General features: G+C 53.3%; 1 protein-coding gene across 6 annotated transcripts; it reads left to right on the top strand.

Moving 5' to 3' along the window:
- PDE1B (phosphodiesterase 1B) lies at positions 1-27,587 on the top strand. Of its 6 annotated transcripts, XM_079936938.1 has the most exons (16): positions 1-79; positions 170-292; positions 16,805-16,918; positions 17,810-17,992; positions 18,179-18,245; positions 18,594-18,710; positions 20,960-21,100; positions 21,513-21,613; positions 21,695-21,820; positions 21,938-22,039; positions 23,257-23,377; positions 23,687-23,768; positions 24,088-24,196; positions 24,620-24,750; positions 25,271-25,390; positions 25,857-27,587. In XM_079936938.1, exons 2-15 carry the CDS (start codon positions 183-185, stop codon positions 25,372-25,374), a joined length of 1,608 nt encoding a protein of 535 aa, XP_079793064.1. In that variant the 5' UTR covers positions 1-79; positions 170-182; the 3' UTR covers positions 25,375-25,390; positions 25,857-27,587. The 6 variants fall into 6 exon arrangements, with proteins under 6 accessions (XP_079793064.1, XP_079793062.1, XP_079793063.1 ...); XM_079936936.1 differs by lacking the exon at positions 1-79 and having other exon boundaries at positions 228-292; positions 16,763-16,918; XM_079936937.1 differs by lacking the exons at positions 1-79; positions 170-292 and adding an exon at positions 10,352-11,358.
- Positions 27,588-27,744: the final 157 nt, after the last annotated feature.

The raw sequence follows: 27,744 nt of genomic DNA, 5'->3' as shown, positions 1-27,744 counted from the left end.
AGGAGCCTCAGGAACTGCAGCTCTGCCAGCTTGGGCCGAGCCTAGAGACATCGGCCTGGCTGGTCCCCGCCAGCCGCAGGTGGGAAGGGGCTGGGATGGAGGGCGCGGGTCTCCCGGCTAGCGGCTGAGGCTGAGCCGCGGGGCTGTCTCCTCCCCCTCTGTTCCGTAGACAGAGGCTGAGCATGGAGCTGTCCCCCCGCAGCCCTCCCGAGATGCTGCAGTCGGATTGCCCGTCGGCCCTGGAGCTGAAGTCAGCCCCCAGCAAGAAGATGTGGATTAAGCTTCGGTCTCTGTGAGTCCCCGGGCAGGGGAGTTGGGGGAAGGGATCTTAGGGAGCCTGGAAAGGTGGGGGATAGCCGGAGCCGGGCCGGTGGATTCTCTCGGGCACACATGTTGGCAGGTGAGAGGAAATAAGCTGCCCTGACACGCGTGGCCAGACGACATGTGCAAGGCATAGGCATGTGCGGAGCAAGCCGGCCGGTTGGAGCGGGTTTAGGAGTTGCAGAGCTAACGATGTGCCTGCGGACCCCCCGGGTGACACATGCAGCGCAGAGAGGCGGCACAATATTTGCGGTGTGGCAGGGCCGCGGACGGGCAGCATTCGGGAGGTGCCAGGCTGATTCACACGTATCCATGTGCAGGGGTGTGCAGATGTGAGACACATCACATGTGTGTGCATGACTGTCCCAGGGTCACAGAGGTGTGTGTAGAGTGATTGCACACAGATGCAGCTCTACTGCCTGGGGATACTTGTGCTAACCTGTGGGCCATATGTATCTCGACTGGGATTGGTGGTTTCCGCCTCCTGCATCCAACGGGGGTGGGGGGTGGGGGGGAGGGAGGGGATGGACCGGGGCGGGGCACCCCATACCTGAGCTGCTCACCTCTCTGCCTATTAATAATGGGGGACCCATCTGGGATCTAGAGAAGAGGTGGAACCCCTACCTGCGATCTGGAGGAGGGGGGGTGGAGCCCCTACCTGGGAGCCGGGGTGGTGGTGAAGAGAGATTTGTTGACAGGGGCAAGGTAACTGTCAAAGCCTTTTTGCTGCTGTAGCGTCTCCCAAGGATCTCCAAGCACATTTAGGCATCTTTTCTTATTGTTGCAGGAAGAGGGCATGTGGGGAGGAATAAATGGGAAAGGGGTGGACTCCGGTGTCCCATACTCCAGTTCCAGGGAAGGAAAGGAACTTTTCTTCCTGCTCATCAGAGAAGGAGAGGATTGAGTCAAAGACAAGCCATGCATCATGTTTAGCTCCCTGTCAGCGGCCATCGGGTAATCTCCGCAGTCTGTTGATTCTTAACCAGAGCTAGGGAAGTGCTCCTCTCCCTGCTAAGACTTTCCATGGCCCTAGGAAAGAGGCTGCAGATGTTTGGTGAGGAAATACAGGAAACACAGCCTCCAAACCCAGGTCCTCACCAGCATTCTCAATGGTGAGCACTGAAGCTTTTCATTTCTGGGCTCTGGCAGAGGGAGAGATGGGGGTAGAATATGGATAGATGTTTATGATTGTGTTTTTTAAAAAGCCTTCACCTGTGGTGATAAGATGACGCCTTTATATTGGGCCCGTGGGTCTGATTTACACACTAGCTGCTTAGAGAGGCCTTAGGGAGAATGGAGGCATAGTGGGCAACAAACGTGCCGTAGTGGAATCCAAATATGCTTCCCGGTCCCCTCCTTTGCTGTCTCTGACCAAATGCAATTTGCGGGCTCCATGAAGTGCAGCCTTGGAATGAGGTTCTGGGATGAAGAAATGGAAAACCGGATTGAACTGGTTTTTGTTGGGAGGAACACTGGGTGATTCTTGACAGAAAACACTGCTCTGTTAACAGGAACTAAGCTGGGAAGAAGGGTAGGTAGGGAAGTGGTCAAAAGGTAAAGAAGGGCCCACAGGGTCTATAAGTGGCAGAATTCAAGGTGTCCCAGGATGCTTCCCCACAGCACTAGTGGTTCATCCTGTACTTCCCTCGCCTCCGTTCCAGGTAAGGGACGCTGCAAATGAGCAGGTTCTACCATTTCACTCTCTCCCACACCTTGCTAACCACAGGTCTTTTCTGGAAGCAAATTGCTATTTCTTCCTTTAGTGTGAGAAGTGGTCAATGGCAAGAGAAGAGGAGCCTCACAAGGAGGCACTGAAACCCAGGGAAAGAAGAGAGTGGAGGCAGCTGCCCCTACGGAGTGTGTTGGCTGAGATGTCCTTACAGGAGATCACTGTGGACAAGAATCATTAATCTTATTGATGAGACTGTTCCGGTTTTCACTCACTCCAGCAATCTGGTCCTTGAGAGTGCTAGCTACATGTAATAACGTACCCAGAAAAGTACCATCTCCTCAATGTTAATTACCAGGAATAGATTCCCAGTCTCACTTTTTCAAAGCAGAGGCAAGTCTTGATATCAAGTTAGATCCCAAGTTGATAGCTTACTAGATTTGGCCCTGTTTGAATATTGGGCAGGGGTGTGTGCTTTGCCAATCAGATGAAGGGAAATAAAAGGATTTAGGACTTTTGCTTGGTAGGAGAGGGAAACAACTCTCAGGGTCGAGTGGTTTCTGAAGAGGTGAGCAAAGAGGGCATTTCTTCCTTTAAATGGAAATAGAACCTCACCCTCACCCCCAGTCACCACTGTCCCCAAATAGGCCTGGGTGGGAAGGGGCTATTTAGTCTGGAAATAGGTAGATGGATGTGATTATCTCAGGACTAGATACTGAACAGAAATGAAGACAGATGGAGTATATAGATTCCCATGCTCAACATATCCTAGCTCCCCCCCCCCCCACGACCCTTTTAATTTCTAATCTGGGACATCAAGATTCTCTTTCGGGAACCTGGGCCTGGTGTTTTTTTCCTCTGGTTAAAAAAGCCCATAGGAATATAATTGTCCAGGGCAATTTCTTCTTGGGAAGGGCATCCATCCAGGAATTCTGCTTCCCGTACTAGCACTCTGCCAAAGCTAAATTCAGAATCTGGAGCATATTAGCTGGAGAGACTCTAAGTGTGGGATTTCACCTCTACCTAGCAGGAAGATTTTCCTACCTAAGCAGACTTATAGGCTGAGGCTTGAGAGGGGCTGAGACAGGCATTTCAGGGATGATGGGTTGGCCAGGTGAGTTTCAGCATCTCTAACCTTAAGATGGAGGACTGGACTTGCCTACCCACCCTTCTCTGAGACCAGAGGGCCTTGAGGAGTGTGGGGAAGGGCCAGTAGAAGTTGAAAGGGTTTTTGGTGTCTTTTGTGAAACAAGAAAAGCTATGAGCAGAGATTGGTTTGCCATCCTTAGCTCATTCATTCATTTAACAATTATTAATTGAGTGCCCCCTGTGGGGCAGGTGATGTGCTGGATGCTGGGCATATAGTGGTGGACAAAATGGACTCAGTCCCTGATTCTGCGGAGCTTGTAATATGGATCAACTCCAACAGATGGAGTGGAGAGTAGAGAAGGCCTCCTGCTCCTTGTTTTGCCACACCCATCCAAGTGGTAAAATTCAACCATTCTGGCATCTGCCTCACATTTTCCTTTGGGGGGGTTACCTACACAGGAAAAGCACATATATGATTTCTCTCTCTCCCTCTCCCAGGATAGTACAACATCACTCTCTTCTCTCTGCTCCAGTTCCTCCTGGAATTTTACAGACAGAACTTCCCTCTTCCTTGGGATAGTATAGACACAATCCCTTTCTATTCTCCTTTCTCCACATGGTGTACACTCAGGCTCCCATGGTCTAGACCCAATGTCCTAAGCTGTGGTTCAAGGTCATTTCAGGGGACCTGGAGCAAAGACCCAGCTGGGGATTATTTTTGCCCATCTTTGTTTCATCAGAGTCAGTGTGGGACCCAGAACATAATAGGCACTCAAAAATTGCTCTTAAATAAAGGAACGAACAAATGAGTTAATGAATATACCTGTATATGTCACAGAGCCCAGTTCTGTCTCTGATTGTGTGTTGCGTGTGTTCCTGTGTGTAGTGGGTGAGGGGAGTAGGCATGGGGATGGAAGAAAGGGAGAGGTTGTTTTTGTTGTTGCTTTTGGAGGGTGATGTTCAAAAAGTGTGGTCCTCTCTTTTTTTTTTTTGTTTATTTTATTTATTTATTTTTGGCTGCGTTGGGTCTTCGTTGCTGCGCGCGGGCCTTCTCTAGTTGCGGCGTGTGGGCTTCTCATTGCGGCGGCCTCTCTTGTTGCAGAGCACAGGCTGTAGGCACGTGGGCTTCAGCAGTTGTGGCATGCAGGCTCAGTAGTCGTGGCACGCGGGCTTAGTTGCTCCGCGGCATGTGGGATCCTCCCGGACCAGGGCTGGAACCCGTGTCCCCTGCATTGGCAGGCGGACTCTCAACCACTCTGCCACCATGGGAGCCCTGGTCCTCTCTTTTGAGGACCTCAGACCAGAGTCTGGAACTGAAGGAGTTACAGAGAGGATACAGAAACAATCTGGATATATGAACGAGATGTATCAGGATGAAATTGTGAATGCCTGACGTGTATACATATGAATCTGGGTAAAGGTTGATGTGAGTGACAAGGACATTTGGTGGAGTGTGAGCTCCATGACGATGTCTGTTTTTATGTTTCTAAATGGCATGTGTGGTAATAAATATGTTGGGATAATAAACACGCGCTTACCTGAACACCTGAAATTGTCCTATGTATGAATGAGATGATGTACGTGAGTGTGTGTATAGGTAATGGGATAATATGTATGTGTGATCTGGTGTATGTATCTGTGACACACCCACATTTTGGACAATTCTGGGGAGATCAAATGCACAGGAGGAAGCAGCCCAGGGACTGGACTGGGTGCCTCACTGATTTATCCCACCTTTTGTCTTCATTTTATATATGACCCATGGACTGATCTTCTGTGGCTCTGTTTTGAAAACTGTGCTGCTGTCCTTTCTCTGCATATGGCTGTGGAGCTGCCATGAAGACTGCAGGATAAACTGGCTCCCTGGACCTCTGGAGAAAAAGGAGCATCATTTCTCCCAGGCCTTGGCGGGAATGATTTTTAGTGCCTTCCTCCCTGGATTGGCCCTTCTTCCTTTATATTCAACCATGGCAAAGGGAATCTCTCCTCCCTGGGTTTTATATCCCCCTCTATTGTCTTGAATGAGGCAGCTATTGCCCCCACCAGCTTTGTCTTGAATGAGGCATCCCTCGATGGTAGAGGGTGGAAAACACCTGCAGTAAGGTGAAGGAGAGGTGCAGAGATACGGGAACTCAAATTTAGACCAAGGGGAGAACTTCACAAACCTCTGGTCAGAACAGGTGGCTGGAGGGGACCGGGGACCGGAGTGGTGGCAGTGGAAGAGCAGAGGGAATATTGGGAGACTTGAGCTCGAGTTCTTGTTTCCACTCTGCCAAGTATTAGCTGCATGACCTTGAAGTCGTATAATCTCTGCGTCTCTGTTCTTTATTTGGTAGCGTCCATATGAAAGTGGCTGTTAAATGATAAAGTCTGAAGTTCTTTCAGCATGGGAGCGCTTGCTGTGTGAAAAGGCAGCAGAATGGGAATAAATGGGTGGCCATTGGCTTGGATGGGGAGAAAATAAAGACTCAAGAGGCAGGAATATGAATGACTTAATAGGTTCAGAGTCCTGGTGTCTGGGACCTGATTTGGAAGAGTCTTGCTGATGAGTGGTTGTCTGGAGGGGGTGAGGCAGGTGACTGAGCTTAGAGAATAGAAGGCTGGGTGGGATGGGAAGAGGGCCGTCCCACAAAGGGTGTGGGCCCCTGAGGTCAAAAGAAAAGAGAGAAACTTACTCCTTGTCATCTCTTTCTGATTGGGTCAAACTAGAAGTGGATGGAGCAATTTTAAGTTTTGGTGGGTGTGGGCAGCCTAGGGACTGCGTTGGTGAGTTCCTGAGCATTGGAGGAATTCCCCTCTGGCATTTATCCTAAGTCTGTAGGCCTGGGGGTGATATGACCAGGTATGACACACCCTATTCTAGAGAATCTCTAAAGTCCCTTAGAACCCAAAAGCACTCTGCTTGCCTGGGAGCCCCAGGAGGCCCGTTAAAAAAGGCAGAGGAGATCCCACGTTTGAGGTTGCCACTTAGCACTTTTGCCAGGAGGAGGGTGAAGTAGGTTGGGGATGATGCTATGGGACTGGAAGGCCAGGTGACAGACTCAGGAAGCTTGGCTGTCTCTAGACCCTTTCCACCCGCCCCCAGTCCAGGGAGCTCCTGAAGTCAATGCAGTGAGGGGTTGTGTCTCATCTCCTCCTCTTCATTTTTCTGGCTATTCCCATCAGACTGGGATGGAGGAGCCGGGAACCTTGAAACAGATCTTTCCCTCTTTTCTGGGTCTTTACGGGGATCATCGAGGATTTGTTTGCAGCTTCTCTGCTCCCTCTGCTTTCCTCTTCTTTGATTCTTCCTGCAGCCTTTCCTCTGCCCCTTCCCTCCTTTGTTCCCATCTCTTTCTGGTTTCTCTTTCTCTGCTGGGCTCTGTTTTGCTCTCCTCTCTTGTCCCTCTTCCGCCCTCTCTTGGTCAGGAGCCAGGACCCCCCCACCCCCCATCCCCCACCGGCTCAGGTGTTGTTGCGGTGATTGCGGTGATGGTCCAGGGCAAGTTGGCTGCAGGCGCCCTTTGGGGCCGCCTGACGAGTCCAGCCTCAACTCCTGTATTCTGCAAGGCCTTTCTTCTGCCATCTCAGTGACCTCATCCTCCCAGCTCCTCTGGGGAGGAAGCCAGGTAATTGCCTTTGGATCTCAGGGGGCTGATTTTCGCAGGTATGGAAGTTGAGTAGCTATTTTCCAACTCTCTTCAGGACAGCAGCAGAGAAAGGGGGACAGAACCAGGGCAGCAGGTGGGCTGCAGGTGAGACCACTGGGAGACCGGTCTCCCAGTTGTTATATAATGAGATTGTCCCCTAAGGGAGGAAGACTTAATGGTCTGCGAGAACTGGGGGAGAATCCTGGGAACAGTGAGTGGGGCAAAGATGGGACTTGAGGGGGAAGAAGGGCTACTGAGAAGGGAAAAGGAGAAAAGCGAGTTGTGATCCATTCATTGCAGGAAGGTCCCTAGTGCCAGTGTTCTTGCCCCTCTGTCTCCCATGCCCCCCGTCCTGCAGTTGCTCCCCTCCCCTCAGTTCCAGTGGCATCCTCTCCCTCTCTGGGAAGAAAACAGCAGGTTAGGATATGCTTCAGCATTCCAGACCTGGCAGAGGTCCACTGAGGGAGCTGGGATGGGGTTTTGGTGGAGAAGCAGGCTTGGGGGAGAAAGGGCATATCCAGGGAGAGGCCTGGGGGCTCAGGGCTGGGAGAAAAGCTAGAAAGGGGGTACTCAGGTGGTACTGTTGGATCCAGCCAGGCCCCCAGGTCAGTTGATTCCGCAGCTGCAATGGGTAGTCAGACTTGCAGATAATTACAGTGGCTGCAGCGGGATCAGCCTGCCAGCTGGTGTTGGCACCATTTAGGTTGGGAAGGGAGCTTGGCTTCCAGGGGACTTAATGATTCTCTGGCAGACAGGACCTGGGGACAAGAGAAGCTTCTTTCCTTCCTATTCCTTGGCTTCTCTGCTCCCCTGTTTATGATCTCTTGATCATCTAACTTGGCACCATCCGCCTAGTTCTCTCCTCTGCGCCCACCTTGTTTGGAAACTTCTCGGGGCCTGGGTTGAGTGAGCACACACGCCAACAGTATTATCGGGCTCCCTAAATTCCAACCGTCTCTCTACAAGCAGTAGCTTTAGAAATTCCAATCTGAAAGAAATGTAATTAATCAAATTGCACCAGACTCACCCCCAAAGACTTCTTTGTCCTGCCCATTCTCTTCCTTTCTGTTCTTCTTTGAAATGCCAAGAAAATGCTGTTGTTTTCATTGCAGCAAGATGGACTAAAGATAGATATGCAGGAGAACTTCCTGGAAATTTCATGGAGGTTAGAATGTAACCTTCCTACGGTAAAGAAGAAAGCCACCCTCCTCCTTTAAAGCATCAGGTTAGGGCTAAGTTGGGGGAAGCAGTGAACCAGTCAGAAAGATAAACTCCAACCAGGGACTCGAGACCCAGGCGTCCTACTTCCCTAGTGCCTCCAACCCAGGCAGTGACTCTGAGAACCATAATGTGTTACAGAGGGGGAGACTGATGCCCAGAAACAGTTGGTGAGGTGGGGGGCAGGGCTGAGACCAGACTCAAATCCTGCTGATTCACAATCTAGAGCTGCTCCCGTCACACTGGCAGTCAGTACCTTGCCAAGCTTCCAACTCACTCTCCCAACCCAGGCGCCCTTCAATGTCTGTCAGGTCCCCTGGAAGCAGGGAATCTGCTGGGAACATCTGTTGGGATGTGGTTTGGAGGCCCGGTGGGGAGATCCGTGCTCAGGAGGTTAATGAGCAGAATTAAATAGTGCAGGGATGGCGAAGAGGAGTGAGCGAGTGAGCCAGAGACGGGGTCCTCCTGGGTGGGATCCTGGGAGCCTCCTCTCAGGCTACCCTTCCCCTGACCTTCTTGCCCACCCCTCCTATTTCCTCCCTCTTTCAAGGGCTGAAGCCTGAGGGAGACGGGATTCATTTGTGTGCTGGGCAGGCAGCTGGGGTATCTGGGTTCTTATTAGTCTGGCCTGAGGCTCCAGCTGCTTAGATTACCCCTGCCTCAGCGGATCTGAGCTGTGCTGGGCTGTTGCTAGGAACACCTGTTAGAAAGGGCTTCTGGTCAGGAGGCGTAGGGGGGGAGTTGCCTTCAGACACACGTGGGGTGTGAGCCGACCACTCCCCCTCTTCTTCAGTGTTTCCCAGACCTTCTTCAGCAGCGCTTTTCAAGTGTCCTTTCTTTCCTTCCCTGCCCCCTTAATACCTCCTGCCCCTCTCCCTCATCTCCCTCCACCCTCCTGGCTCCTGTCCTTCCCCCACTACCCACCAGCTTTCCCCAAGCCCTGCTCAATTCTCCCTCGACCCTCCCTCCATCCAGCTCCTCTGTTCAGTACCTGGAGATCTCTCACCACCGCTGCCATGTCAACCTGAGGCTTGCCGCCTCCCGGGATGGCACCCCAGCTCTGTCACCAGGGGGGCTATTTTTATCTCTGGAGCCACCCCCGCCACTGTGCCCAGCCAGCTGCCAGAACTGGGGCTGCCTGTATAGCAGTGGGAAGCCAGGGGAGTGAGGGGAGCGGCAGTACTTGGGTAAGGTGGGGATCTGGTTGTTCCTAGTCTCTGGAGCTCCATGCTGTGCATGTCCCCAGCTTCCGCTTCTGCTGCTTCCCTGGTCCCTGGAATAAGGAGCCAGGGAGGAGACCCAGACATCTGGAATGGTGGTGGCGGGGAGACTGGGCTTTTCCACATCAGGGGCCCTGGGTACAAGTGTGGGCACGGGGAACTTTGTTCATGGAGGAGTTGTAATGAACCTTGCTGAACTAACTAAAATAAAAACTAAATAGTAATTTTTTGCATTTATGCATCACTTTATAGTTCCCAGGGTGCTCTCATATGATCTCATTTGATCCTTGTGAGAATTCTATGAAGCGTGTACTTACCCATTTTACAGACAAGGAAACTGGAGCCCAGGGTGTCTTGTCCAAGGTCACACATAGTGCTGAAGTCCAGGCAAAATCTCCTGATTTTAATTCATATCCTTTTTCTATTGGATTTAGATGATTTCTTTGATTTTTTTCAATTTCTGAGATTTTTGGAGCCTTTAGATCAGCCGGGTAATTCCTTCCCCAACACCCCTCCACCCACTCCCCCTCACACCCCTCTTCTCTGACCACAGGCAGAGGCTCCTATGCTTTGCTCATCCCCTATTCCAGCTCCTGTTCTTCAGTGCAGGTGGGGAATGGTGGGGATGGACCAGGGAGGGAGGCATTATAGTTGGGCTCCTTGCTATTTTAAAACTACATTTAAGGGCTGAAGGAAACTTCATGCTGGGATCATCACATCTATGCCCTGCCTCCCATCCAGGGAACAGTCTCCTTAGCTCAGACAGAGGTAGAGTGTGGCATGTGTATATATGTGTGGGTGAGTGGATACGTGTGAAAAAAATTTTTTCCCAGGAAGGGATGGTGGTTGATCAATATCCTTTCTAATTAGGAACCGTTGATAATAGGCTGGGATGAGCAAGTACGGGGTGCACGCTGGGATGATGCAGCATGTATGCACGTGGGGTGATGTGGTAAGCCGTTATTTGTCCAACAATCTTTGGTTCTACTGGGCAAGAGAGCAGAGGGATGGACAAGACATCCTCTCTAGAGCTTTTCTAGTCTAAGAAATCTCTACCTTTCCGTAGGATGGTTGAGGTTAGTGCCTACTTGGCTCAGGGGGCTGGGCCTGGAGTCGGGTGAGGGAGGGGAGCTGGCTTGGGTTGGTGTTTGCTGGTGTACCACCTGCCCCCACTCCCACCCCATCTGTATCTCTCCAAGAGAGCTTGTCTACAGAGCAGGCTGAATAACTTGTCCCTCATCCTCTGGGTGGCAGTTCTAGGTCTCTGACTCTGGGTCTAGTTTTTTCTCTCTAAAAACACTATCTAGCGCACCGGCCGCGCTGCATGGCTACCAGGAGTTCACTAGAACACAACTTTGTAGACATTTAGCCTGCATTGCTGCTTCTTGCTGCTGCTGAAGCCCGCTTCCGCTGGTCCCAGTAATTTCCCAAACTTCATTTGTTTATAAGCCTTCAAGGCTATGGCACAGTGACAAGGTATTTTGATTTCTCCCTGCTTTTGGTGGGGAGGGGTGCGAGGCGGGGTGTGTGCGGGGTGGTGGAGCAAGACTTCCCGTCACAAAATCCTGGCTCTTGGCCCGTTTCCTTTCTTTTCTCTTTCTCCTGTCATCCTCATCCCCACGTTACCCCCAGCCCTAGGACGTAGATTAAAGAGACTGTAATCGAGCGGAACTCTCTTCACTCGCTGCGTTTGGCTTCACTCCGGCTCTCCTCCTTAGCCCCGCCTCGCCCCTCCGCTGACCAATCGCGGCCCCAATGCACTTGTATTGGTGACGTCACCCCACAGCCAATCCGGAGGCGGGCTGGAGCTGTATGCGCACTTCGCGCCGCAGAGGCCGGGTTCTTTTCTTCCTAACCTGAGCGAGAGCAGAGCCAGGAGGAGAAAGAGGGGTCTTGGTTCCCAGGCACTTTCTAGGCTATCCCATCACTTCCCTTCTCCCTCTGCGCTGGATTGAGCTCTCTCCAGTTAATTCACGGTTATTCCCCAGTCCCCGTTTTACAGATGAGGAAACTGGGGCTGGGAGTATTAAAGAAACTTGCCCAGCCTCTCGGTTTCGATGAGCAAGTCCTTCTGACTTTCAGTCACTACTTGGGCGGGGGCTTCCCTCCCTGTTGAGCGGATCTCTGGGTAAGGATCCCCGGATCCCTAGCTTTAGCGAGCCCCTCTCCTGCAGTTCCTAGTTCTCTTCCGGTCTTGCTTCCATACTTTCAGGTGGGTTAAAGCTCATTTTGAAGAATGGCCCCGGAAAAAGACCCTGGGAGGGAGCCGAATCTGCCTTAGCCTCGCTGAGGGGTCTTGCAGGGCCCTTTCCCTTCACTACAGACTTCCTCTCATGGACAAATTCCGGATGGTTCCCTGTCCCTGCACCCTTAAGCCTCCTGCTAACCCTTTCCTTCTCCCCAAAGAGGAGCCCCACCTCCTCAGAGCAAGGGGCTGGCCTGTACTATTTCTGTCCTCTCTGGGATTCTTCTGAGAACAGATTCTTGTTTTCAGTCTGATTCAAATGTGAAACTTTTCCTGCGGCCTCTCACCCACTTGCTGTGGGCTGGTCTCTCCCTCATCACTCCTTCCTCCAGCCAGGCTCCTCCTGTTCTCCTCCTCCAAATTCTCTCTGGTCAGTCACTTTTGCTGAGACCTGGAGGAGGAAGTCAGGGGCCCAAGAGGGAGCCATTCCCCTCAGGGGCCCAGGGGGCCCGGGGGCAGCATTTTGATACTTTGAAGTAGGAAACTTTGATTCCCATGGCAAGCCCTGTTCCTGTGCCGAGGCGCCACCTCCAGGGCCCCATCCTCAGGTAGGCGCCAGGGATGAGGAGGGGGGAGGGGAGGAGGGGGACAGGCTGCTGTGGGTCTAGTTTGGTGGAGGGGAGGGATCAAGACCTGACAGCCCCATATGCTCTGTGTGTGTGTGTGTGTGTGTTAGCAGGGGCAGGTGACTTAGCAGTGTTTCCCCTCTTTCTCTCCTTCCTGACCCCCAGCATCATTTAGGACCTCATACTCCTCCAGTATCTCCTCATCTGGTTTTAAAACCTCCAGAGGGAAATAGGATTCTTCTCTCAATTCCCAGCCTCTTAGCTTGAGGCTGCCCTGTCCTAAGCCCTCTACTTACAGTGATCTTTCAGGGAGTGTGGGTGCTGGAAGTAGTGGCAGGGGCCTTCGGAAATTGTCAGATCATCCGATGGGGGCTGGAGAAGCTGCACTCTTCTGGGGCGTTGGGATTATTACTGCTCAGAGCCCCCTTTTCCAGCTGGCTGCCCAGAGCTGAGAGAGACTGGGGCCTCCAGCAGTCAGGACCTGAGGCTTTCCCGTCGTGGTATGAGGACTGAAGATAAAGGAGAAAGAAGTGGTGGTGGTGAACCAGGGCTAGGAGTGGAGTGGAAGGACTGTTGGGAAGCTTCCAGGCTTCGCCAGGCCAGGAAGTGTCGTGCGGAGACACGTGGGGAGAATTATGTAACTTCAGGAGGGATCCTTCCAGCTGCCGGAGTCCAGGTCCCCATTTGTCAAATTTATTCTTTAATCTTTCTTTTCCTCCCTCCCCGCCTCCTTCTGGTATCTGGATCGTGTTGGGTTCAGATTTCAACAGGAGCTATACAAGAGCTCCTGGACAACATCGAGAGGTGGAGATGGGAGGAACTTGGAGGGAGGGGTGCGTTGAAAGCCAGCCTACAACCGCACTCTGCTTCCCAAGCCCTGAGATCTCAGTTGGGAGTGCAGATAGCCCCCGACCTGATTAATCTGCTCCCTTTCCCTTTTATTGTTTAATGAACATTTAGCGAGCATGTACTGTGTGCTCTGGGCGCAGCAGCCAGGATAGAAAAGTCACTGTCAGTGTCATCAAGACACCTCCAGTTTCCTGGGGGTCTGGTGGTGTCTGCAGACACCATCACCCCAGGAAGCCTGGACGACTGACCCTGAAGGAGCTGTGACGCAGTGGGGTCCAGCCTCGCTTTTGGTGTTTGGGACACAGTTAAGCTCCAGTAGAGTGAGTTGTAAGCTTGCCGACCTGAGTGAGATTGACAAGTTGTGTGACCTCGGACGCGTCTTATAACCTCCCCCATGAGGAGACTGTGAGGCTCAAGTCAGGTCTGTAATTATAAAGGAGAGATCACGGTCATTATCATCCTCTCATTTCCTCTGTTAGGGGGCTTCCTAATTACCAGCCTCCATCCAAACTAGGCTCACTCTTCTCCACCTGGACTTGGGATCAAGAAGGCAGGTAGGTGCTTGTTGGACTTGAAGGGAGTGAGGCGTGAGCTGGGCCAGCATGATGCTGGTCAGTTAATTCCAATTCAACTCATGTTTAAAGAGCCTCGTTTTATGTGCCAGGCCTTTCACATACATTCTTTCATTTACTCCTCTTATTAACAGGTGGTTTACTATTATCCTCACTATTTAACAGATGAAGGAATTGAAGCTTGAAAATAAAGGTTCTCAAACTTTAGTGTGAATGAGAATTATCTGGGATGTTTGTTAAAAATGCAGATCCCTGGACCCAAACTTCAGAAATTCTGGTTCAGTAGGTGTGCAGTGAGGCCCAGAATCTAAAATTTTCACAAGTATCCCAGGTGATTCAGGTGCAGTGGTCTACAGGCCACACTTTGATAGACACTGATGAAGAATTAGTGACTTGCCCGGGACTCAGAGCCAGGAAGTGAAAGGTCTGCATCCAGGAGTCCTGCCTCCCAGAGTTGTGCTGGGAGCTTGGGTTTCTGCATTGGAAATAGGGGCAGCACTGCCTTCCCTCCTCCCTCTCTCCCTCCCTCTAGGCCCATTTTGAAGACAAAAGGAGATAATGTAGGAGAAAGCCCTTTTTAAAATGTAGAGCGGGCAGCATTGTCAGAGATTATGCAAATACATGCAAATGAGCACCCATGGGCTTGGCTGTTCACTTGGGAGCTTGTGCTGGGATGTGGGTTTCCCTAGGTGGCTCAAGAAAGAACTTTGGTGGTGGGCATATTGACCCCTAGTGGGCAGAGTTTTCCGCTGTAAAAGGGGCTGATCGAAATGGAAGACTGGGGCTGGGATTGGGAAGAGATGGGACCAGAGGCCTTTTTTTCTTCCTGGATTGTGTGTCCCCAGAGTTGAGGGTCCCTGGCCATGGGGACTGACCAGGAGAGGGAAGCTGTGTGCCCCAATGGCAGAGTGTATCTCTTTCCTCTGTGATCTCTGGTCAGTTCTCAGTTGCTCCTTTCCAGCCCATTGACTGGAAAGCCTTTTTTTAAAAAATTAATTAATTAATTTATGGCTGCGTTGGGTCTTCATTGCTGCGCGCGGGCTTTCTCTAGTTGCGGCGAGTGGGGGGTGGGGTGCTACTCTTCGTTGCGGTGCGTGGGCTTCTCATTGCAGTGGCTTCTCTTGTTGCAGAGCACGGGCCCTAGGTGTGTAGGCTTCAGTAGTTGTGGCTCGTGGGCTCTAGAGTGCAGGCTCAGTAGTTGTGGCGCACGGGCGCGCACGGGCTTAGTTGCTCTGCGGCATGTGGGATCTTCCCGGACCGGGGCTCGAACCCGTGTCCCCTGCATCGGCAGGCGGATTCTTAACCACTGCACCACCAGGGAAGCCCCCTGGAAAGCATTTTATGTTGTCAGCCTCTATTCCTCCTCCCTAATGAAGCCTGAGCTGGGGCTGAGCTTTACTGAACCCGGACTCTTTCTTGTGGAACCACCTACTCTTTCCACGTGGAGATGGTGCAGCAGGAAGGCTGGAAGTGATATTTGAAGATAGCCCACCGAGGAGGCTGCAGTGCCACCCTCCAGCTTCCTTCCCCACCCATTTTTCCCCTTTCCCTTCTGCCCCATTTGTATTCAGACCTGTCTTTGGCCAGGACTGCTGGTCCCTGAGGTGAGAGTTGGCCAGTGACGCTTCCTGGGGCTGGCTATTCTGAACGCCCCTATTCCAAAGCTGCTGAGAGCCCGGGATTCTAGAGCTGCTTCTGTTCAGGAATGCCATTGTTCTCCCTCCCCCCCACCCCCACCCTGGCATCCCTGGTAATCGATGCTAATTTCAGCCTCCAGTCCCTGACTCATTCTCTTCTCCTCCCTGACTCATAGGGTGACCTTGGGATTCTGAAGCCCCTCTCAGTGGGGAACTGTGCCGGCCACCATTTCACACCATCTTGGTTTTAGGTGGGATGGGGTGGGGCAGGACTGGGGGAAGGAGCCAGAGGGGAATGTTTCATCGCTTTCTTTAAAATCACCATCTAAAGTCAGAGAGCTCTGTTTGCTTTGCGACTGCCTGGGCTGGACTCAGGCAGTCACAAACCAGACTTTTAAGAAGCCTCCCTGTTAATCCCCCGGAATTCATGAGGGCAAAATATTGTTCCTTCAGGCAAAGCATCCCGTAAGTGAGACCTCCAACCCCACCCTCCCCACTTTGGCTCTGTGGGAAGCTGCCACGGGGCAGAGGTAGGGGATGGGTACAGTCCCCCTTGGCCAGAGGTTCTCTCTGGAGTGGCACTGGGGAGGCAGGGGTTAACCCTGCTTTGTCCTGGTTGATGGATTCTGGAATCATAATCGATTAGCTCTGCCGGGATGGAGTGAGGCCAGGCGAAAGACCAATTCAGATTGGTCTTTGTTCTGTGTCTTTGCCATCCCTGCCAGAGACAGCGGGGCTGTGGACATGTACCCCCTCCCCGCCAAGACCAAGAGACATAATGAAAGAATGCTGAGGGCTCCCAAAGCCCTCTCTTAGGGGGAAATAAGCAGTTTCAGCTCTTGGTTATTCAGACTATGAAACAGCTCATCTCCAAAACATCACCCCGGGAGCTTGTACCTGCCTAATTCTGCTGGGCCCTGGGCACTCTAAACAAGAGTTTTCAGGAAACACTGACTAAAAGGGGGGCGTTGAGAGGTCAGAGAGGGTGGGGACCATGGAAGAGCCTGAGATTTAACTTTGGGGGCTAGGTAAACTTAGTAAGGCAGTGGCAATGGCCTGTGATGAAAAACATTAGCTGCTGTTATATTTTAAATTCTTTTTTTAAAAATTAATTAATTTGTTCATTTATTTTTGGCTGCATTGGGTCTTTGTTGCTGCACGTGGGTTTTCTCTAGTTGCGGCGAGCGGGGGCTACTCTTCGTTGCGGTGCGTGGGCTTCTCAGTGTGGTGGCTTCTCTTGTTGCGGAGCGTGGGCTCTAGGTGCACGGGCTTCAGTAGTTGTGGCACGCGGGCTCAGTAGTTGTGGCGCATGGGCTTAGTTGCTCCACAGCATGTGGGATCTTCCCGGACCAGGGCTTTTTTTTAAAAAATAAATTTATTTATTTACTTATTTATTTTTGGCTATGTTGGGTCTTTGTTGTGGTGCGCGGGCTTCTCATTGTCGTGGCTTCTCTTGTTGGGAAGCACAGGCTCTAGACGCACAGGCTTCAGTAGTTGTGGCTTGCAGGCTCTAGAGCGCAGGCTCAGTAGTTGTGGCGCATGGGCTTAGCTACTCCGTGGCATGTGGGATCTTCCCAGACCAGGGATCGAACCTGTGCCCCCTGCATTGGCAGGCAGATTCTTAACCACTCTGCCACCAGGGAAGCCCAGCTGCTTTTATTCTATTAGAAAGATTAATGGGTTATGGAAGACTGAGGCTGTTTCTGTAAAATGCATCCTATTAGAGGTATCCTGTTCTCTTGACAAGGTCCAGCACCTAAGCAGGTTATCTGTACCCGGGCCCCTACAGGCTGCGCTACATGGTGAAGCAGTTGGAGAATGGGGAGGTAAACATTGAGGAGCTGAAGCAAAACCTGGAGTACACAGCTTCCCTGCTGGAGGCCGTCTACATAAATGAGACGCGGTGAGAGTGGTGACATGGGGCTGCGGGGAGAAACTCACACACAGAGGAGAAAGATACCAGACAGACACAGTGATTCAGGGAGGGCCGGGGAGTCAGACAGGAGCCTGACCCGGCCAGAGCAGGGAGGAGGGGTGGGAGGGCAGATAGATCTATAGGTAGAAATATCGGCAGAGGTACAGGCATAGAGTCGCAGAGACAGAGACAAACACAGACATCAAGAAGAGAACACTGTTCCAGAGCTGGAAGGGACCTTAAAGCTCATCTAGTCCTAACCTTCTTCCCAGTGCGGAGGGCTTCCAGACCTGCGCGCCCTGGATGGGAGCCACTGGTCACACATGGCTGTGGGGCTTGAAACATGGCAAGTGTGAATTGAGATGTATGTGTATGTAAAATACATGCTGGATTTCAAAAGATTTTGAAAGAATGTCAACTATCTCATTAATATTTTTATATTGATTCCACATTGGAATGATAGTACTTTGCGTGTATTAGGTTAAAGAAACGTTATCATTAAAATGGATCTCACCTGTTTTTTTAACCTTTGAATGTGGCTACTAGACAATTGAAAGTAACTTATACGTGGCTTGCATTTTATTTCTGGAGGACACTGCTGCTGGCCTGTAGCATCCTCGATGGGTGGTATCCATTCCACTGTCTGCTTGAATACTTCCAAAGTTGGGGTGCTCACTACCTCGCATAGTGACCTGTTTCATTATTGGAGACATCAGATAGAGAAACAGAAGTAAAAAGACTTAGCGAAAGAAAGGAAAGGGAGGGTCAGAGAAGGGAGAGAGCTGGTGTGAGAGTTTCCAAGGTGTGGCTGGGCCCGGGCCTCTAGGCTGTGGAAGCACCTGCCGTCTTTCCTCTGTGACTCCCCTCCTGGGGCTTCAGGCAAATCTTGGACACGGAGGATGAGCTGCAGGAGCTGCGGTCTGACGCGGTGCCTTCGGAGGTGCGGGACTGGCTGGCCTCCACCTTCACCCAGCAGGCCCGGGCCAAAGGCCGCCGAGCAGAGGAGAAGCCCAAGTTCCGGAGCATCGTGCACGCGGTGCAGGCTGGGATCTTCGTGGAACGGTGAGCTCACCCACTCCCTGCCAGCTTCTACCTCTAGCTGTGTCCCTCGTTCCCAGCCACCCTCGTCTTCCAGGACCCCACTGTACCACCAGCCCCACATGCCCACGGCCTATCCGCACAGCCCCACCTGATCCGACCCCATTCCCAGACCTCACACCTGGGCTCCTTTTCGTTCTTCTCCCTCAGGATGTTCCGGAGAACGTACACCTCTGTGGGCCCCACCTATTCCACTGTGGTCCTCAACTGTCTCAAGGTGATCCCAGGGGTTTCAGGCAAGAGGAGAAGCTTGGAGGGGGGTGGAACAGTCCTTGGGACTTTCAGACGCTTTACGGGATGAATTTTGCCTTCCCTTTTAACTGTTGTTTCCATATTCCTCAAAACAACTTTTCCCCACTCAAGAGGCACACTCCTAACTTCTTGTCTCTCCCCTACTGAATGATATCTGGGAAGAAAGAGGCCTATTTACCACTTCTTTGTTTTCCTGCTTCCCAAGCCTCTGTAATCATTGGGAAGTCCTCCTTGAAGTCTCCCTGCAGCCCTCGCTGCTGCAGGAGATGTCCCCCTTGGGAGTCTCCCTGCCTAGTTCCTTGTTTCTCCACAGAACCTGGATCTCTGGTGCTTTGATGTCTTCTCCTTGAACCGGGCATCTGATGACCACGCACTGAGGACCATTGTTTTTCAGTTGCTGACTCGGCACAACCTCATCAGCCGCTTTAAGGTTGGGCAGCATCCTATCCCTGCCTCTGGGTAGGATTCTCTACTCCCACCACCCTGTTCTCAAAGAGTCCCAACAAGCAGCAGATTCCACAGGCTCCCTGGCTCCGTCTCACTGTCAAGGAAGTCGCCCCCTGCACACCCCAGTCTAGCCTTTCCTTCACTTGCTGCAGTCCCAGCCTCTGGCTTCATGTATTGCTTTCTAGGGGAAGATTCTAGCCCTGAAACTGGCCAGCCTAGGATTCTGCACTCTCGCCCATTGGTCTGTCCCCTAACTTGTCCTCTCCAGGCTGGCTGCAAGTTCAGCTCCCTGTTTCAGCCCTCCTGCCCCTGTCCATGGACGCTGGAGGCTTAGAGGTCAGAAGCTCTCAGCTGGTGCCCTGCAGGACTAGTGTCTCTCCACTTGTTTCGGGGGGGCCTCTCCCTCCCCTCCCCCTCCAGCTCTAGTCTCTGTCCAAGGAATTTTAGGGAGAGGGTCAGCTCTTGGCCAAGGCTACGTAGGGCTGTAGGAGGGGAGGGAGGGTGTGAACTCGATTTGCTGTTCAGCTTGGCTGGCCAGGAAGTGTACAGGATTAATGTCCTCTTCAGATCCTGTGCCAGGAGGGAGGGTCTTTTGAGAACAGGGGCCGGTTAAAGATCACTTGCACGTGGAAAAACCACACTTGGAAGTGGAGGGTGAGGGGGGCTGAGGAGTCGCCATGGGGATATTTGGCGAGCACTTGGGTGAGGCGTTAGGGTGGAGGAGAACATGTGTGTTCTGAGGGGTTTGGCGGGGGGTCAAAGGAGTCCAGCTGGAGGGCCCCTCCCAGAGGGCTCTGGGAGGTAACCCGGCCACCTGTGCCTCCACTTCACTGTAACAGACTATTGGTGTGTGAGAGCCTTTCCTCGACCTTTGACTCCTCCCTTTACAACTCCCAAGGGGTTTCCAGAACGTCCCTGAGATGCTCAGCTGAGATTTTCTTCAGTGCCTCCCCGAGCCCTGTTCTGCAGTTGCGTTTTCTTCTTCTTTCCAATCCTGCCCTCTCCAGGACGGAGAACAGCAGGCTCTTATTTTTCCTAAGACTTTTCCCAGCTCGTGTTTCTCCAGACTGGTTCTCAGGCTTACTCCAGACACCAAGTTCTCCCACAGGTGCTTCCTCACCCGGAAGGACTGGTTCCGGGGAACTCCGAGAGTAACTGCATCACGTTGGGTTTGGCCTCGCCCCAGCCCACCTTGCTCCAAGGCAGTTAGAGAGAGAGGAGCCTTCTTGCTCTAGTAGTAGAGACCCCCTTGGAGCTGCCCTTTTCAAGCTCCACATTCCCTTCCTGGGTACCCAGCCCCTCCCATGCTCCTCCCCTTCCCTTCCCTTCCTCCAGGGACACCATGGCAACGCAAAAGCAAGGGCGGTTGTCGTGGAAACAGTCCTTTAAAATTCCCTGAATTTGGGGCACAGCCCTCCAGGGGTTGGGGCGGGGGACGTTAGGGTCCGAGTGACTAGTGGCACATCCTCTGTTGTCTCGTCACTACTGCGCATCTCTACAGAAGCTTCCTCAAGTCCTGAACCCCGCTCTCCTTGCAGCCTCAGAGATCTAGGGACAGGTACAGACACCAGCCCCGCCCTCTGGGAACCTTGGGCCTTTGAAGGAAGCAAACGTACCCCAGGGCACATGCAGAGACCGAGACAGGATTGAGACAGGATTGAATAGCCCGCGCGCAGCCCGACAGACCTCTGGTTCCTGGTGCTTGGGTGTGTGTGTGTGTGTGGTGGTCGAAGGGTGGGGAAAGGCTTCTCAGAGGAGGGGGTGATCCACATCTGGCTAGAGGGGCCTCTCCGGGTCATCTTATTCTTTCGTTTGCTTCTGAGCCCCTCTCCATGGTATTGGCTTGGGGATGGGGTAAAGTGGTTGGAAGGTAGGAGGGAAACTTGACTTCCTCTTCTGAAAAATCTCCAGGGAAATAATAATAATTATAGCTACTCTCTAGAGAACACTTACTAAGTGCCTTGTGCTTATCTCATTAAATTCAAGGTAGGTGGTATTATCTTCATTCTGCAGTTAAGCATCTGAGGCACAGGAAGGCACGTGACTTGCACAAGGTCACACAGCCAGCAGGTGGTAGAGCAGGATGTGAACCCAGGTTCACCCGACTGCAGAGCCAGCACTCTCCTATGCCCTGTTGCCTTCCAAAGAATGGGCCTTGCTGGCCTCCGTCTTCGGCCGCCTGCCATTCCCGCACATCCGCCACAAATCTCGATTTCCTCCGTCCTATTGCAGATTCCCACTGTGTTTTTGATGACTTTCCTGGATGCCTTGGAGACAGGTTATGGGAAGTACAAGAACCCTTACCATAACCAGATCCATGCAGCTGATGTTACACAGACGGTCCATTGCTTCTTGCTCCGCACAGGGATGGTGGTAGGTGCCCTGGAAATCAGTCTTCTGTGACTCAGGGTCTTACGGCTGCAGAACCGGGAAGTCTAGACTTTACTCCCATTTCCTCTTTTCTCTCTTTGGTTCCTCTCCTTTGGCATCCCAGAGTCTTTACAGATTCAGATTGGGCTTACTCACTCTAGAGTATTCCTGGGTGGACCGTAACTTCATGGGCAGCGCTGGGGATGTGTGCCGGGATGTGATGGGAATGTTGCTGGTTGGGATGGAGGAAGGTCTTTGGCCATTCTGGGAGCTGAGAAACGTGGCTGCATTAGCCCAAGAGCTGGCCTCGAAGAATGGAAGGGCTGGGCTGAGCAGTCCTGCCTGTGTGTGGAGGTCTTTGGGCAGTGGCCGGCAGGGGGTCCGCCCCCTCTCATCATCTGTCTCTTTCTCCCAGCACTGCCTGTCGGAGATCGAGGTCCTGGCCATCATCTTTGCTGCAGCCATCCACGACTATGAGCACACTGGCACTACCAACAGCTTCCACATCCAGACCAAGTGAGGGGTGGGGACGTGGCAGGGGCAGGAGGGGCCGAGTGGACGTGCAGAGGGCCGGACACGGTGACTTGGGCTTTGCAGGTCAGAATGCGCCATCCTGTACAATGATCGCTCAGTGCTGGAGAATCACCACATCAGCTCTGTTTTCCGAATAATGCAGGACGACGAGATGAACATTTTCATCAACCTCACCAAGGATGAGTTTGTGTGAGCAGAAGCCAGGAGTGGGCATCCCTAGGGACCCCCTCACCCCAACCCTCTTTCCCCACTTCCCGGAACTCCTGCCTAGCAGTGCTGATCAATACTTGGGTTCTGTCCTTTCAGAGAGCTGCGGGCCCTGGTCATCGAGATGGTGTTGGCCACAGACATGTCCTGCCATTTCCAGCAATTGAAGTCCATGAAGACGGCCTTGCAGCAGCTGGAAAGGTGAGATATGGTGGGGTGTGGCTGGGCATAGGCCAGAGTGAGGTGTGTGTGAATTGGGGGGGGCATCCGCATGGGTAAAGGGTGTGACAAGTCTTTACCCGGATATAGAAACTCTCCTGGCTCCAGGAATCTGAGTGTATCTCGTCTATGTGATGTGTACAGCCCAGGCAGCCCGTCTACTGGAGAGCGCTTGGGCTGGGGGTCTGAGATGGGCGTTCTCAGGGCAGCTTCAGGTCAGGCTTACTCCAACTCTTTGGACTCATTTCTGTATCTGGGAAATGTGAAAATGTAATGCCTCCTTCCACAATAGCTTGCCACCAGTTCCTACTCTCATAGGGCTACTGGGAGAGTCATGTGAGGTTAAAAAAAAAAAAAAGCACAGAAGAAATGCCATAATTACATCTAATGTTGCTTAAAAGTGGGTGGGAGTATATAAATGTAAGGGAGAACAGACTGTGTTTGTGTGCTCTGAAGGTGTGTGTTAAAAATTGTATGGTGTCGGACTTCCCTGGTGGCGCAGTGGTTGAGAGTCCGCCTGCCGATGCAGGGGACACGGGTTCGTGCCCCAGTCCAGGAAGATCCTACATGCCGCGGAGTGGCTGGGCCCGTGAGCCATGGCCGCTGAGCCTGCACGTCCGGAGCCTGTGCTCCGCAACAGGAGAGGCTGCAGCAGTGAGAGGCCCGCGTACCACAAAAAAAAATAAAAATTGTATGGTGTCTGGGTGTGAGAGAGTGTGCAGTGTCAGAGCGTGTCATTGTTGGGAAATAATAATAATAATTATTATTATAGATTACATCTACCGAGCACTTACTAGGTGCCAGACACTCTTCTAAATACTTATATGCTGTATGTCATTTAATTCTCAGAACAACTCTATGTGGCAGATTCTGTTATTATTTCCACTTAGGATTGAGGAGAATGAAATATGTAAATTTTAAGTAACTCACTCTTTGTCACAGCTAGTGTGTGATAGGTATGTGGGGATTCGAACCCAGGCCCTTTGATTCTGAGAGCCTGGGCTGCTTCCTATACATATGTAAGTGTGTGTGTGTGTGTGTGTGTGTGTGTGTGTGTGTGTGTGTGTGTGTGTGTGTCTAGCCTCACGGGGTGTTTGAAGTTTGATCTGAGAGAGGGCTTGTGATGGGAAGTTAGGAATGGTCCAGGCTTCCTTCCCCTAGAAGATCAGTCTCCGTCCCCTTGCCATCTGCCCCAACAGGATTGATAAGCCCAAGGCCCTGTCTCTACTGCTCCATGCTGCTGACATCAGCCACCCAACCAAGCAGTGGTCGGTTCACAGCCGCTGGACCAAGGCCCTCATGGAGGAATTCTTCCGCCAGGTATGAGGCCTCTTTGCCTGCCCCCGCCCCCGCCCATGGGGCCTTCTCTCCCCATTGTTCTCCAAGTTCCCTGTTCCTACTCCAGTCCTCATTCAGTGGCCTGCAGCTGCCAACCTGATCCCAAACCCATGGGATATAATGTCATCTCCGAAAAGCTTAACAGTAATCGCTGGCAGTGGCATTTGCATGCCACTCATTTCCAGGTCCAAGGCACAGAGATCCCTCTTCTCCCCCGGCAGCCCCTTCTACCCCCAGCTGCACCTTGATCTGGTAGACTGAGGTGCTTCCCCGCCCTGTCTGCTCCCCTAGGGTGACAAAGAGGCAGAGCTGGGCCTGCCCTTTTCTCCGCTCTGTGACCGCACTTCCACTCTCGTGGCACAGTCCCAGATTGGTGAGTGTCCCTTCCCGCAGGGAGGAGAGAGTTGCGAAGGCTAAAGGATGCTGGCTGGGCCGGGTCAGGACCTCTCCAAGTCCACCTCCTTCAAAGCCATTCTTCCCGTAGCAGCAAGCCCGCCGTGCTAGAGCATGGGGTCCTGGGGTGGAGTTCTCTGGGGTCGTAAAGACATCATCGCAAAGGCTGCCCCCACTGGGAACTTTTCAGCCCCAGGTGACCCTGTTTTACGTGCAGCCGGGGGCACGGCTGTGCCGGCCATATCCTCTGCCCGGGCCCCCAGGTCAGATGGCTCCATTGTGTTACCCCTGCACTGCAGGTTTCATTGACTTCATCGTGGAACCCACGTTCTCTGTGCTGACTGATGTGGCCGAGAAGAGTGTCCAGCCCATGGGGGAGGAAGACTCCAAGTCTAAAACCCAGCCCAGGTGAGGGTGGCCGCAGCAGCCGGGGGCCCACAGAGAGCACTGACTCCCAGGGAGAAGGTACAGGCGGGCGTGGAGAAGCAGGCGACTCCAAAAGTGGGAGCCCCTCTACTGCGAGTCACACACAGGGGCGGAAGGATGGGGGGCAGGGAGTGTGGTCTGCACCTCTGTTCCCTCCACCGTATTTGTATCTCTCCCATTAGCTCTGTCTTTATTGCCTTTCTGCTAATCTGCTTTTATTTTCCTTCTAGGAGGAGGGAAGGTGTGGAGAGGGATGGGGACTGCGGGTACCTAGCAGAGGGAAAAGAGGACAAGGATGAGGGTGCCTGAGCCTACTGGTCTTCTACCCCCTCCACTCCGAGGGCTGTGAAGATGGCTCTGGGGTGGGCAGGGCCTGACCTCGCAATGTTGGGGTCCGGCTTTTAGCTTCCAGTGGCGCCAGCCTTCTCTGGATGTGGAAGTGGGAGACCCCAACCCCGACGTGGTCAGCTTCCGCTCTACCTGGATCAAATACATTCAGGAGAACAAGCAGAAATGGAAGGAACGGGCGGCAAGCGGTGGGTCCATTGGGAGGACGAGGCCTTGCGGGGAGGGTGGCTGCTGTAGCAGTAGCGGGTCCCTTTTCCTTAAGCCCGTAAGCCCTTCCTCAAGCAACCCTTTGTCTGACTCCTTCCCTGAGTTGGGAAAGGGAACTGACTAGGCTGCAGTAAGATCACAGGAACGACTGACTGGCCGACTGGCCTGGACCGTTCTAGAATGCGGACCTGAGAGAGGATAGGGACAGCCACAGGCCACGACCTGAGGGACCCCATGCACACTGCGGCCCGTCAGTGGTCCCCTGTGGATGTGGTGACCTGGTGGCCCCGGCTGGGGCAGCTCTTCCTTAACGTGGGAGTTGAGGGCTGTGCCTTTTAGCAAGGTTGGAGAGGCTCTCCCCAGGTAGGCGTGGGTTGGATGTAGCTCAGCTGGAAGGAAGGGGGATGTGTGAGAATCCCTTACTTGTCTCCACATATTCCTTGGGTTTGGGGGAAACATACTGCTTGGTCTGGTCCCAGCTTCCTTCCTGCCCCTTTGCAGGCGTCACCAACCAGATGTCCATTGACGAGCTGTCCCCCTGTGAGGAAGAGGCGCCAGCCTCCCCCGCCGAAGATGAACACAACCAGAACGGGAATCTGGACTAGCCTGGGGCTGGCCCAGGTGAGCCTGTCGCGGCAGACAGGGCGGGGCTTAAGGTTCTGCAGGGAGCTGGGCCAGCGGGGTGTGCCACAGCCCTCTTTGAAGGGTCCTCTCTGGGGTTCAGTGGATGCAAGGTGGTCCTTCCCTCTTTCCCAGCAGGGATATGGAGGAAGTGAGCACACAGACTCGAGCGGGGCCTGAGTGGAGAGCAGAGTCCTCCCACCTGCAGGAAGAGAGGAGTGGGCTGAGCAGCTCCTTTGTGAGGGCCTGGGGAGAGGCGGCAGTCAGGGCCCAAGGCTCCGGGAGGTCAGCTGGGCATGACTTTCAATCCAGCCCCGCTCGCGCCCTGGCTGAGCTCCTTCTGCAGGGCCTTTTTTGCTCAACTGTAAGCGGGACTGAGTGGGGATCCGGTGGGACCCGAGGAAGGTAAGTCAGGCTGGAGATGAAGGAGGAGGTCAGAGCACCGAGGTGTCTCCTCTTCCCCCAGGTCCTCACCGAGTCCAAAGTGTTCGATGTCGTCAGCACCACCCATCGGGACTGGCTCCCCCATCTGCTCCAAGGGAGCATGGACATCAAGGAACAGACACCCCACCCGAAGGACAGATGCCAGAGATTGCGGGATTGGGGAAAGGGCCTGTCCCCACCCGACACCCATTGGGGCGCACTTTAATCTCCCGGCGGCAAGACTGGGGAACTTCAGGCTCCCAGTGGTCACTGTGTCCATCCCCCCCCGCCTCTGGACTCTCCCTATGGCCAGATGGTCGGCTGGAGGGGAGCTTCCTGGAGGCTTCCCAGGGCCTGCGGGGGAGGGTTGGAGATGCCAGCCCCCTGGGTCCTCCCGCATCCTTCTTGACTCCAAGTTTCTAAGCAATACATTTTGGGGGTTTCCTCAGCCCCCACCCCAGACCTTAGCTGGCAGGTCTGGGTCCCCCTTTTCCTCCCCTGGGAAGGGCTGGAATAGGATAGGAAGCTGGGGGTTTTCAGAGCCCTATGTGAGGGTAGGGGAGTGGGCTCCTTCAGGGCATGGTACCTTTCTAGGGCCTGGGAATGGGGGGCATCCTCTTTACCCCAGACCTGCACTGCTTCAGTCCCATCCCCAGCCCAGACCCTGCAATCTTCCCTCTCTCCCATTCTGCAATGGTGACTGGGGGAAGAGGAGCCATTGCCACCAGGGGCTGAGAGGAGGCCTTTCCTGGGGTGGCCAAGGACTCGGGACTGGTCTAGGCCCCTGGGGCTTGTCATCTGCCCTGGCTGAGTCCTGAACCCTTTGCCTCCTTCCTCTCCCCTGGGGCTGGGAGGCTCCCATCCGACCAATGTCTGTACAGTGCTTTGAAGTCTCCCCAGCAAAGCACCTTCAGGATACATCCTACGGGCACAGGAGGGGAGAGCTGGGTTGGGGTCAAGGGCGCATGGGGAGGGTGAGGTGTAACCCAGTAATCCTGTGTTGCTGACAGAGAGGGTCCGTCCCCCTCCTAGCCCCGGCCCAAGAGGCCCCTCCCCAGGACAAGTGGGGAGTGGCGGGTGGAAGGCAGACGGGCAGGGGCTCAGGACTGCTGCTCTCATGTCCTCTGGAGAGAGCCCAGCCAGGCCCCTGCCCCTTCCTCTCCTCAGGCTCCTCTCACCCGGCTTTGTCCCAGGAAGGGCCCAAGTCCAGGTGACTGCCCTCCTCCTTTCTTGTACCAACCATGCATTTGTACAGTGGGCCCTGTTCCTGTGAAGTCATATCCATGGTCTCTTAGACCTGCCACCTGCCACTTGTCCCTCCTACCCCACCCTGAGTGGGGCAGAGACGCATGAGACTCACCCCCACCCTTGGTCTCCCAGAATCCTGCTATAGCCAGAGATCAATAAAGAAGGGAGACCTGGCCTGGCTGTGTGTGTTGTTTGTCGGGTGAAAGTGCACTGGGCATCTTCACGTGCACTGTCTCTTCAAGCTGATGAAACCCTGGTGCGGTGTTCATCCTGTTATATATGGAGGCCCAGAGAGGTGAGGTCTTGCCTGAGGTGCACAGCAAGGGTGGCAGAAGGGGACCTTACACTTCTGAAGTTCTTTTTTCTCTCCATCGCACTACTTCTTCAGTAAAGAGGGGTGAATCTCCCCTCCCCTCCTCTCCTCCCTCCACTGCCCGGAAAAATCAAAAGCAGTAGACAGGAGAGGCCTGGCTGTGGGGTCTGAGGAAGGTTCTTCACTTCTCAGCTTTCGTCGTTTACCCTGGCCCCTTGGTGTCTTGGACAAGGGGGAGAGGTGACCTTTCCAGTTCCCAGCAAGGGCCTCTTCGTGAATAGCCACTGTGTCCTCAATCTAGCTTGGCTAACAGGTTGGAGTCTGGGTGGTGGTCTCCGCACAGCTGGAGAGGGAACACATCCTGAAGCTT

This window comes from Stenella coeruleoalba, assembly GCF_951394435.1.
Source record: "Stenella coeruleoalba genome assembly, chromosome: 11".
In the NCBI taxonomy this organism is placed as follows: Eukaryota; Metazoa; Chordata; class Mammalia; order Artiodactyla; family Delphinidae; genus Stenella; species Stenella coeruleoalba.
The sequence above is the reverse complement of the archived record's forward strand: the minus strand, read 5'-3'. Positions and strand labels throughout refer to the sequence as shown.

Bases quoted from the DNA above. Each gene is read 5' to 3' on its own strand.
- PDE1B (XM_079936938.1), top strand. From the start codon at position 183: ATGGAGCTGTCCCCCCGCAGCCCTCCCGAGATGCTGCAGTCGGATTGC. The intron at 18,246-18,593 runs GTGATCCCAGGG...GTTTCTCCACAG, and splicing joins TGGTCCTCAACTGTCTCAAG to AACCTGGATCTCTGGTGCTT. The intron at 21,821-21,937 runs GTGAGCAGAAGC...CTGTCCTTTCAG, and splicing joins CTCACCAAGGATGAGTTTGT to AGAGCTGCGGGCCCTGGTCA.